This window comes from Salvelinus sp. IW2-2015, unplaced genomic scaffold (genome assembly GCF_002910315.2).
Source record: "Salvelinus sp. IW2-2015 unplaced genomic scaffold, ASM291031v2 Un_scaffold691, whole genome shotgun sequence".
NCBI lineage: Eukaryota > Metazoa > Chordata > Actinopteri > Salmoniformes > Salmonidae > Salvelinus > Salvelinus sp. IW2-2015.
This window is the reverse complement of record NW_019942596.1, coordinates 185,589-198,077: the sequence shown is the minus strand read 5'-3', so window position 1 is coordinate 198,077 and position 12,489 is coordinate 185,589. Positions and strand designations below refer to the sequence as shown.

The 12,489-nt window shown below is 42.8% G+C and overlaps 1 protein-coding gene across 1 annotated transcript in view; it reads left to right on the top strand.

Moving 5' to 3' along the window:
• The first annotated feature begins 1,183 nt into the window (after positions 1 to 1,183).
• The window catches only part of mtnr1aa (melatonin receptor 1A a), a 55,600-nt gene continuing 44,294 nt past the window's right edge, over positions 1,184 to 12,489 (top strand). The window contains exon 1 of the mRNA XM_024135957.2: positions 1,184 to 1,461. Within this exon, the coding sequence (XP_023991725.1) occupies positions 1,278 to 1,461 (184 nt within the window). The 5' untranslated portion in view covers positions 1,184 to 1,277. The remainder of the gene's footprint in view (positions 1,462 to 12,489) is intronic.

Sequence of the window (12,489 nt, the reverse complement as noted above, 5' to 3'; positions counted from 1 at the left end):
GTCGCAGGGGCGCAATTTCCTTTGGTAAAATAAACTTAACCGTGTGTTGGCTTTTTGAGTCAGTTCCACTACATTTCCCCAGCTCAGCTACAGGCAGTCTCCTCAACCTGTCTCTATAAGTCTGCATATTCCCATATAGTGCACTACTTTKGACCAGATCCCAATGAGCCCTGATCAAAACTAGTGCATAGGGTGCCATTTGAGATGCAATGAATGTTTCTATGTTAGAGTTTGTAGTTTATCTTGATATTCTGTAGATACTAATCATGTGGATTCTGCATTACAACACATGCTGTTGGGACAGAGAGAGAGAGAGAGAGCGAGCGAGAGCGAGAGAGAGCGAGAGCGAGAGAGAGAAGGGAAAGAGAGAGAGAAGGGAGAGAGAGAGAGAATAACACAATGTTAACATGGGAAGAGAGAGAGAGAGAGAGAGCGAGAGAGAGAGAGAGAGATGCACATCCATTATATTCTCTCACCCTGACCTATATATTGTGATCATAACATATGATCTGGATTTACATCCGTACATCTGTCTAAATCGTTCTGTCTCTCCATAATATGAGTAAATATGTTATTTTAATAAATAGTATTTTCTCTATCATAGTAATTGGAATAAATTCCAATAATTGATATTAAGCATAATCATCGGGATTATTTTAATAATGCCATAGGCTAGTCAACATCCTTATATTGATTGATATGTTAGAAAAAGGTGCATTTTATCTGTTTCTTTTAAGTGTGAATAAATCGATGTGGGAATGGATAAAATATGAACTATTCCTCAAAATAAGGATCAACGAATGCATGAATAAAGGAACGACGAGTCGCTGGAAGCAAAGCAACAATTACGAGGAGAGCTCGCAGCCAGGCTTCAAAACACACCGGGAAATAAAGGAGTGCCGCCGCGTGCAGTCCACTGTTTTTCCCTCTTTCGGGCGCTGAGAGGCAGCATTAGGCTACCACTTACCCGACACCACCCACGACAGGCTCACTGTAATAACATAATGTTAACATGGGAAGGTTTGAAGTTGCCTCAATGTCACATACCAACAATGTGATGGGTACACATATAGCCATGTACGCGTAGACTCTGACACACGAGCATTGTGACTAGAAGGGTAAACAGAAGGTTGTCTACGGGAGCTATAACGGGCAATATGGAGAGGAGGAAACCCACGGGAGAATACCACTGCATCCCCGTGTCCAAAATGTAGACGGCATATTATGGGACGGGCGGCACGTTTATTTCGCTAATTGGAAAAGTTACAAAATATACAATGATTATAAATGGGTCTTATCTGAACAGGTCGTCGCTGGACCCGTACGAGGAAGTGTTGAATCGCCCCCCGTGGGTTACAACAACTTTGGGGTGCTTCCTGATATTCACTATMGTGGTTGATATTTTGGGCAACCTTTTGGTGATATTCTCTGTCTACCGGAACAAGAAGCTAAGGAATGCAGGTGAGTAATGTATACTATTRTGCATGAGGTCGGASTAGCCAAAGTATTGTGTTGTGTWTATAAACAAGTTTCAAAGTGTTGTATTTGACACGACATTGTTGTTTTGATACAGTTGAGTCCGAAATATGACAACAACAAACCGGCGTTTGGGTAAAGCTGTGTACACTGTTCGCGCGCAAATCTCGAAATGAACAAGAAAAGTAGGCTTATTTGTGATTCAGAATTTGTGATAGGCGTACTACATACATCGATGAAAATCAATAAAATGCATTGGTATATCCCAATTAATTTAGCTTGGGTTTAAAGCTACGGTGAAAGTAATGTCCCGGTGGCATTTGGAGGTAGCTACCCGMGCGTTATAGAGGATGCCGTGTCAATGTTGGTAGCCTGATTTTATACCCCAAACAATGTATGTTGTATACCGGTACATTTTATATAGGCTAGTCAAGGATGCCTAAATAGGCATGTCATGAAAGTTAGATTATCGCTCTCGTATCATAACCGTCTATGGACGCGCAAGCTGCTCTGACCAGACCGAATAACCATGTCTAACTAAATACTTCTCTGTCTAATCTCCGAGCGAGCAAAGATGAAATAATAACTAGAAAGTGTCAACGAATGAGGCTCTTCCAAGAATGAAAAATAGACTCGCGGAGATTGATTGACAAGCGCCGCCTGAAGCCACTCAAGAGAAATTATAGGATGGACAGCAGTGTATTTTAGGAAACATTTGCGCCACAGCCTCGGCATGCTTAGTTGGGGATTGCGTTTCACATCCTATCAATCATGTAACTAAACTGGGATGTCCGAATGAGAACATCTTCAACTCTCCGTTTTATTTTTCAATGGAAAAATTGGATTAAGTGACGGAACATGCGTCACGTGCGCATTTCGGTTTTATGAATTGGGATCGGAGTGGGGCTGCTGTGTCTCGACCACCTTATTATCACCAGATATTATATAATGTGTTTGATATTATAATGTAGGATAATGCTGTATGTAGGATTATGTTGTATGTTGTGTAGTGTGGATATTTTAAATTCATTATAGTATTGTACTSTGGCGTGATTAYTTAACGTATGTTTGGATGATTATATTCAAGTGATTATATTCCAAAGTACTGTACTGATGTAACCCTGTGATAAGAACCTATGACATTATTGTGTGAGAAAACGCAATGATATACATATCATAAAAACGAATTACATTGTGTTTTGATAGGCTACAGATAAAATGTACGCCAGATAGAAGTTATGTTGTTGAGAAAATATATATTTAGTCCTACATTATTACAGACTGGTGTGTTCTCCAAATACAAAATGACATGCTTTGCGCTCCAGTTCCGCTCTGGACATTCAATGACAGATTGGAATTCTAGACGAACCCACATTGTAGATAGATTTGAGTGTTTGATCGTTTCCTGAAATGTGTATCTAGCTAAATGACAATTTTTTTACCACCCAAATTAGTTTTCTTTTCTTTGATGTTTCATGTTATTAGTTGCGTTTGTTTGTCACAACCTAGACCTAATGTCAAACGCAGAGCATTTTTTGGTGATTTAAGCAAAATGGATTTGTGCCAGTCATATTAAGCCCCCCCCCCCTAATGTGATGAATATCATTATTATTAAGACTTCCTGTAATTCCTCGTCCCACCCCCCTCTCTATCTTTATTTATCATTGTAATCACTTCCATTTAATATAAACATACACAAAATTGCACAATCGCTGTGTCCTGGATTTGAGTCTTTTAATAGTTTATACAGTAAATAGAATCGAACATTCTGTCAGGTGCAGAGAATTTATTTTATTTGATATGTGCTTTTACAAGTTTGATCACATTTTATGCTGCCCAGTCTGTGACTGCCCTGTTAGGGAGCACATCTTTGATCTTTGAGGAGGGGACGGCCGATTCATTTAAATGTAAGTGCACAGAGTTCTCTCTGTGCATCTCAACAGTCTGACGCGCTCCCTCTCCTTCTTCTGCATCAATAATGGCTGCATCTCAACAGTCTAAAGGGACGCCCACTCCTTGTCTCTTGTCCTTCATTTGCACTGGTCTGAAAGTCCTAATTGTAGTCCCGAATTATTCAACTGCTTCACCTGTCCAGTCCAGTCCTTTCACATCAGTGCAGATGAAGGAAAGGAGACAAGTCGAGGAAGCTACTTTAGACTATTGATATGAAGCCGTTTCAGTTCAGAGTAGCTGAAGTAGCACTGCTTAAAACTAACTATAAGTTAMGTATCTAAGATGTGATAAATCAATTATCTCCAGCTCAGGGCTCCAGCTAGGCATTTGTTTGCTAACTTGCTAGCTAAGTGGCTAACCTGCTAGCTAAGTGGCTAACTTGCTAGATCAAGCTTCTTGGTTACAGCTGAGACAATTAGTCCCGTCCTCGATCAAGATCCCTGCTGTCTTGCTTTTATATTCATTTAATTAAATTTTTATGCTTGGAAAGAAATAGCGCCCCTTGTCTGCACTGCTGGCAATACCGTATGGTACAGGAACGGTATGAAGGTATGAAATACCGCCCAACCCTAGTTAGAATATTTGCTTTCTATGAAACCATTTACATTGACATGAATATCCATTCAATCTTTTGTCAGCTTTCGACACAACAATAATTGGCTTTGTATGATGTCAACAATAATGGACCTATGTCACAGGCTTTTTTCACATGAGCCACGTGAAAAAATGATGTATCTCTCTTAATACTGTTTCCACGACAGCATTTGGCGAGTACTAACATCCCTTAAGCAGGCCAGCCACCCGGTTTCCCTGTATCCTTAGGTTCATGCCTTTCAGGAGCGTTTGCAATTTCTCAGCCCAGTTCCCAAAGATGGTGCCTGTCCTTCTATTCAAGCCGAAGAAAAGGAAAAAACCCTGCATTGGCAAATCGTATGCCTCATGGCGGCCATATTGATTGACACAGAAACTTTTCTATTGTACTTTCTAGGTCTATCTGCCCATGTGGCCTGTCCCTCTGCCAGCGAACAGARTGGCTGTGCCGCAGGAGAGTGGGTGTGTGTGTGACTGCACATTGAACTCTGATCTGAAGCACTCTCTCTCAACCCAGCGATGTGTTATTGTTTTCCATCCTTTCAGAAGCAGAATGTTGTTTGTGTGCCAAAGTTTTGTATACACGCTACATGCACGCACACGCTTGTGTGTGTGTTTGTAGTACACCAGGCACAACAACAGTGTGTTGTACAGTCATGTTGTGTATGATTGAGGGCAAGTCATTCAATTCAATTGATCATTCAGGTTCTAACAGACAATAAACCTTGGCAACAGAGAACTTGAAGACATGACATACATGTACAGTGCATTCGGAATATTTTCAGACCCCTTGACTTTTTCAACATTTTGTTACATTACAGCCTAATTCTAAAATGGATGAAAACCAACATTTCCTCATTAATCTACACACAATTACCCATAATGACAAAGTGAAAATAGGTTTTTATAATTTTTTGCAAATGCTTTAATAAATCAAAAACAGAAATACTGTAATGCAATGCTACTGGCGGCAGAGAAGTCAGGCGCAGGAGAGCGGAAACTGACTTACAACGGTTGTGTTTAATATCCATAAACCACTGTCAACAGAATAATTCAATAAATGGGTCAAACAAAATCCGGTAGATACCAGCATACAGTGCACAAGCACTACAACAAACAATTACCGACAAGGACATGGGGGACAGAGGGTTAAATACACAACATGTAATAAATGGAATTGGAACCAGGTGTGATGGAAGACAAGACAGAACCAATGGAAAATGAAAAGTGGATCGGCGATGGCTAGAAGGTCGGTGACGTCGACCGCCGAACGTCGCCCGAACAAGGAGAGGGACCAACTTCGGGGGAAGTCGTGACAAATACCTTAYTTACATAAGTATTCAGATACTTTACTATTAAACTCGAAATTGAGCTCAGGTACATCCTGTTTCCGTTGATCTTCCTTAAGATGTGTTTACAACTTCATTGGAGTCCACCTGTGGTAAATTCAATTGATTGGACATGGTTTGGAAAGGCACACACCTGTCTATATAAAGGACACATTTGACCTTGCATGTCAGAGCAAAATCCAACCAATGAGTTTGAAGGAATTGTCCGTAGAGCTCCGAGACAGGATTGTGTTGAGACACATATCTGGGGAAGGGTACCAAAACATTTCTGCAGAATTGCCGGTCCCCAAGAACACAGAGGCCTCCATCATTCTTAAATGGAAGGTTTGGAACCACCAAGACTCTTCCTAGAGCTGGCCACCCGGCCAAACTGAACAATCGGGGGAGAAGGTTCTTGGTCAGTTAGGTGACCAAGAACCCGATGGTCACTCTGACAGAGCTCCAGACTTTCTCTGTGGAGATGGGGGAACCTTCCAGAAGGATAACCATCTCTGCAGTACTCCACCAATCAGGCCTTTATGATAGAGTGGCCAGACGGAAGCCAGTCCTCAGTGAAAGGCACATGACAGCCAGCTTGGAGTTTGCCAAAAGGCCCTTAAAGAGACTCAGACCATGAGAAACAAGATTCTCTGGTCTGATGAAACGAAGATTGAACTCTTTGGCCAAGCGTCACGCCTGGAGGAAACCTGGCACCATCCCTACGGTGATGCATGGTAGTGGCAGCATCATGCTTTGGGGATGTTTTTCAGCGGCAGGGACTGGGAGACTAGTCATTATCGAGGGAAAGATGAACGGAGCAAAGTACAGAGAGATCCTTGATGAAAACCTGCTCCAGAGCGCTCAGGACCTCAGACTGGGGTGGATGTTCACCTTCCAACAGGAAAACGATCCTCATGTCCGTAGCCATGGAAGTGCTTTGAAAGGCTGGTAATGGCTCACATCAACACCATTATCCCAGAAACCCTAGACCCACTCACATTTGCATACCGCCCAAACAGATCCACAGATGATGCAATCTCTATTGCACTCCACACTGCCCTTTCCCACCTGGACAAAAGGAGCACCTATGTGAGAATGCTATTCATTGACTACAGCTCAGTGTTCAACACCATAGTACCCTCAAAGCTTATCATTAAGCTAAGGATCCTGGGACTAAACACCTTCCTCTACAACTGGATCCTGGACTTCCTGACGGGCCGCCCCCAGGTGGTGAGGGTAGGTAGCAACACATCTGCCACGCTGATCCTCAACACGGGGGCCCCTCAGGGGTGCGTGCTCAGTCCCCTCCTGTACTCCCTGTTCACCTACGACTGCATGGCCAGAAACGACTCCAACACCATCATTAAGTTTGCTGACGACACAACAGTGGTAGGCCTGATCACCGACAACAACGAGACAGCCTATAGGAAGGAGGTCAGAGACMTGGCCGGGTGRTGCAAGAATAACAACCTCTCCCTCAACGCAACCAAGATTAAGGAGATGATTGTGGACTACAGGAAAAGGAGGACCGAGCACGCCCCCATTCTCATCAACGGGGCTGTAGTGGAGCAGGTTGAGAGATTCAAGTTTCTTGGTGTCCACATCACCAACRAACTAGAATGGTCCAAACCCACCAAGACAGTCGTGAAGAGGGCACGACAAAGCCTATTCCCCCTCAGGAAACAAAAAATATTTGGCATGGGTCCTCAGATCCTCAAAAGGTTCTACAGCTGCAACATCGAGARCATCCTGACTGGTTGCATCACTGCCTGGTACGTCAATTGCTCGGCCTCCGACCGCAAGGCACTACAAAGGGTAGTGCATAYGGCCCAGTACATCACTGGGGCTAAGCTGCCTGCCATCTAGGACCTCTATACCAGGCGGTGTCAGAGGAAGGCCCTGAAAATTGTCAAAGACCCCAGCCACCCCAGACATAGACTGTTCTCTCTGCTTCTCAACAGTGTTTACCTCCAAGCCATAAGACTCCTGAACAGGTAGTCAAATGGCTACCGGGACTATGGCTGGTTACCCGGTTGAAATGGCTACCCCCTCCTCCAACCCCTCTTTTACGCTGCTGCTACTCTCTGTTTATCATATATGCATAGTCACTTTAATACATTCATGTACATACTACCTCAATTGGCCCGACCAACGGGCTATCTGCATTGTGTTTTGCCACCTGCCACACACCAACCCCTCTTTTACGCTACTACTACTCTCTATTTATCATATATGCATAGTCACTTTAACCATATCTACATGTACAAAACACCTCAATCAGCCCGACTAACCGGTGCCTGTATATAGCCTCGCTACTGTATATAGCCTCTCCACTGTTATTTTTCACTGTCTGTTTTACTGTGGTTTTTATTTCTTTACTTACCTATTGTTCACCTAATACCTTTTTTGCACTGTTGGTTAGAGCCTGTTAAGTAAGCATTTCACTGTAAGTGACAAATAAACTTTGATTTGATTTGTCCAAACTTTTGACTGGTACTSTATGTGTAGATTGACGAGGAAGAAAAAACTATTTCATTCATCTTAGAATACGGCTGCAACGTAACAAAATGTGGAAAAAGTCAAAAGGTCTGAATACTTTCCGAATGCACTGTATGTCTATCTTACAGAGTCTGATTATAGAGTCTGGTGTAAAAGCCATATAATGTCTACAAGCCATTTGTGTACTATCAAATTCATGTCTTTTCATGCATACACATTACAAGTTTCAATGATGTTATGGTGAACTTCAGATTCAAACTTCAAGTCCCAATGAAGTTCCTTAGCTCAATGCATGATTGGATTTGCTACCGGATGTCCCCAAAGTTTGTTTTCATTTCATTAATGTTATTTTGGATCATCATAGAATCCAAAATCCCACTGCCCCTCCAGAGTGTTGTTGTAGCTCCAAGCGTAATACATGATTYCTAAGCATATAATATGGCTTTAAGTGCTTTGCGTATGTCTCCATTTACGACAAGCGTTTATGGTCCCTAAATATCCCACTGGCTTTGTTGTTAAACCTCTTTAACGTAAATTGGTACACAGCACAGTGGCGTCAAATTAGAGAGCTCTTTGAAAAACAAAAGACAAATCCTCATTTTGGAGGGAAATTGATATATTTAAATTGCAGTGATTCCCCCCAGCGTCTTGTTTGATTTTCATCTAGAGGGAAACCATTTTATATCCCAATTAAACTCTGGATCAAACAAGATTGAGGTTTGTACTTTTGGGACTATTCCATTGTACTAGACACACCTAACCAACGGCAACTCTAAAGTATTCAAATATTTCGATTAGATTGGATAGTATTTTATTGTGTGTTTTCACAGACATGTCTATTATATACAGAAATTGCACTGCGTTCAAAGAGATTCCACAACAAAAAGAGAAACATAATATAGTCATAACATCAGACATACAAATTCATTCATTTATTCATATTTGACACAGGTCTGGTATTTACTAATCGTCTGGATGGTCAATGGACAGCCTAGCATGTTTGAGTGACAGGAAAATACATGGGTATTGTGAACAAAGCTTTTTGTCCACCTCTCTGACAATCTGCTGCTCAATATCTGTCATTGGAGTGCACCAGACAAAAGAAGAGTCCCATTTTGAACCTGTCTTGTGAGGTCCAATGTTCATTTTGCTGATTGCAATGTGGCAAACAAAGTATTACCAGAATGTAGTGTATTGTATCTACTTCACAAGGTTTGGAATGAGTACATTTTGCCACCGGGTCGATTTGTTAAATCCAGTTGCAGTAGTCAACTTCTTCTACGCAGTCAAAACAATATCAAAGTGAGCTGTCATGCTGTTCCATAAAGACGTCAACACCACCTGTTTTCGAGAGAAACACTCAATAGGCTTGGGCACTATACCGTATATACCCTATACCGGGGTATTTTGAAATACCAACGGTATGATTTTCAATACCGTAAAAAAAAGGGATGGGCCAAATAAATGATCTCCAGCTCGGGGCTTCAACTATGCATTTGGTTGCTAGAWAAGTGGCTAGCTTGCAAGATGAAGTTTCGTGGTTACTCCTGGATCAACATCCCTGCTGCCTAAATTAGCTTTGTGCGCCCCCCCCAAAGAAAAGGTTTACCCCGGTATGGTACAGGCACGGTATGAGGTATGAACATCTGGATACTGCCTGACCATAGCACTCAATACCCATTAAAGGCCCTTGGTGTGTAGACAAAAATTGCTGTTACATTGCACAACCCTCAATGTTATGTCATGATTATGTACAATTCTGGCAAATTAATTACGGTCTTTGTTAGGAGGAAATGGTCTTCACACAGTTCGTAACGAGCCAGGCGGCCCAAACKGCTGCATATACCCTGACTCTGCTTGCACAGAACGCAAGAGAAGTGACACAATTTCCTTAGTTAATATTGCCTGCTACCATGAATTTCTTTGAACTAAATATGGAGGTTTAAAAAAATATACTTGTGTATTGATTTTAAGAAAGGCATTGATGTTTATGGTTAGGTACATTGGTGCAACGACAGTGCTTTTTTCATGAATGCGCTTGTTAAATCACCCGTTTGGCGAAGTAGGCTGTGATTCGATGATAAATCACTGCATTGATTATTTGCAACGCAGGACAAGCTAGTTAAGCTAGTAATATCATCAACCATGTGTAGTTAACAAGTGATTATGTTAAGATTGATTGTATTTTATAAGATACGTTTAATGCTAGCTAGCAACTTACCTTGGCTCCTTGCTGCACTCGCGTAACAGGTGGTCAGCCTGCCACGCAGTCTCATCGTTGAGTGCAATGTAATCGGCCATAATCGGCGTCCAAAAATGCCGATTACCGATTGTTATGAAAACTTGAAAATCGACCTCTAATATAAATCCCAAAAGCGCTCAAACAAAGCAGCAACAGCGCCGCTCTTTGAAACGGTGATAAGTCGGCATCCGTGAAGTGGGATGAGATGTCTGTGTCCTTCTTCCCCATCCAGTGGGCTGGCCTTATCAGTCGTTTCCAGAGTTTTCACCTCGGAAAGTGCGACTGGGGTTTCTTTAAGACCTTCCGGGATCCCAATTTGACTTCGCTTTTTCTGTTGTCTTTTTCTGTTGGATCAGTGCAGCTATAGGTGATTTGAACGTGGGTAGAGTGTCACGCGCCAGGTGTCCACTGCTACTCTATGTGAAATTGAACAGCRGCTGGCTGATATGTTTCAAATCCCCCACCCCTGTGAACGCTGCTACATTTGACATATTGTTACTCAAACACTGTGCTTGCTCRCTTTCTCCTCTGGCTGCAGTGGAGAAGCTATCATTAACTATGTCCTTGAAACCCCTGTTCACATTTCTACAGAGACATTGTAGACACGGTGGTCGTATAGACTGTATTRTATACATGAGAGATCACTCAATCTTGCAAGGTGAATACCAGTAACCTGCTTTCGCATTCTCTCTGTAGACACAGTCCCTGTCTTCTTTGGTTGCATAACTGTCTAAGTTGGATATGTCTAACCTTGGCTGATATGCTCAAACTTTACATTATGTCTGTCAGAGTTTCTACAAAACCATCAGCCAAGAACCMGTCTTTTACCAAAGAGWTTGCCTCGCTACACTACACAAAGCACAACTTTCCTATCAAGGGAATTGGTACCATTCTTTCAGGATAAGAACATGTTTAAAACAGCACCTCAATGCATCAAAACGATAACCAGGAAGTCACATTGCGATCAACATCTTTGTCAATTCTTACATGTGAACATTGGCCAAAAAAGCTGCATGCTCCTGTTGACGTCCGTTGCCGCGGGGGGCTGACCACACTAGGAGTCAAGCAGTGGCAGGGGGATAGGGCACGTTGTCAGGACCAAGGAGGATGGTGGGTAAACTCAGGTGACTCAGGTGAGAGTGGCCGTAGGGTTGCATGACATTGGGGTGCCTTCGCTGTGTATATGTGTGTTGGTGGCTTCCCTGTGTGTGTGTGTGTGTTGTGTGTGTGTGTGTGTGTGGTGTGTGTGTGTGTGTGTGTGTGTGTGTGTGTGTGTGTGTGTGTGTGTGTGTGTGTGTTGTGTGTGTGTGTGTGTGTGTGTGTGTGTGTGTGTGTGTGTGTGTGTGTGTGTGTGTGTGTGTGTGTGTGTGTGTGGTCTGTTTTGGTGGCTTCGCTGTGTGTGTTGTGTCCGAGCTGCATAAATGAATAATGGTGTTGGGATCGTTCTCCTTAGTTCTCATCATAACCCACTTAACATCGGCCGTAAATCAGTCTTCACATTACCACCAGTCAACTAGGGCAAAAAATAAAAGTGGAAGTTGTCAATACCTCTTCAAGTAGGCTTGCCAGTGTGTGTGTGTGTGTGTGAGAGTGTGTGTGTGTGTGCGTGCGTGTGTATTTTCTATTTTACTAGGATTCCCATTAGCTGTTGCGAAAGCAACAGCTACACTTCCTGGGGTCCACACAAACCATGAAACATGACGTAGTACAGAACATGAATGGACAAGAACAGCTGTGTGTGTTTATCCCTTTTATGAGTTACGCCAGCAGGACTATTCTYTGTGACACTGTGGTCCTTGCTGGTGATCTGGTAATTGGCCAATGTAAATTCTATTGGAGTGCCGTCAGGTGCATGTGTCTATCAAGCCACCCTGGAGCAGTGAGCAAACCTAATGAAAGGATTGGATTGTGTTGTGAAGTTGTGTGGTTTGGTTWTAAGTCTGCTGTTATCCTCTGTCGTGCTAACTCCCATGGGGATGGGCGGAGTGGGGGGAAAGAGAGGTAGAGAGAGACTAATAGAAAGGGAGGGAAACAGAGACATTTCATCTGTTGAATTTGTTCGTTGAAGATGAAAATAGAGCAATTTTCTGGGTCCCTCTTTTTTTGCCTATTCCATTCCCACGGCACAGATGTCAATTCAACGTCTATTTCTTGTTTGTTCAGCATAATTTAACAGCTATGGAGTGGCAACAATGATGATTCAAGCAGTGTGTGCCCAATGGGTTGCTATGTTTCTCTCTCTCTTCAATACTCTCGCAAGTACCTTAAAAGCCCCTGTGCCCATCCCCCACATCTACCTTCCTCGTCTTTATCCCCCACAGCTTCCTTCCTCATCTTTATCCCCCACCTCTTCCTTCCTTCCTCTTCTTTATCCCCCCTCTTCCTTCCTTCCTTCCTTCC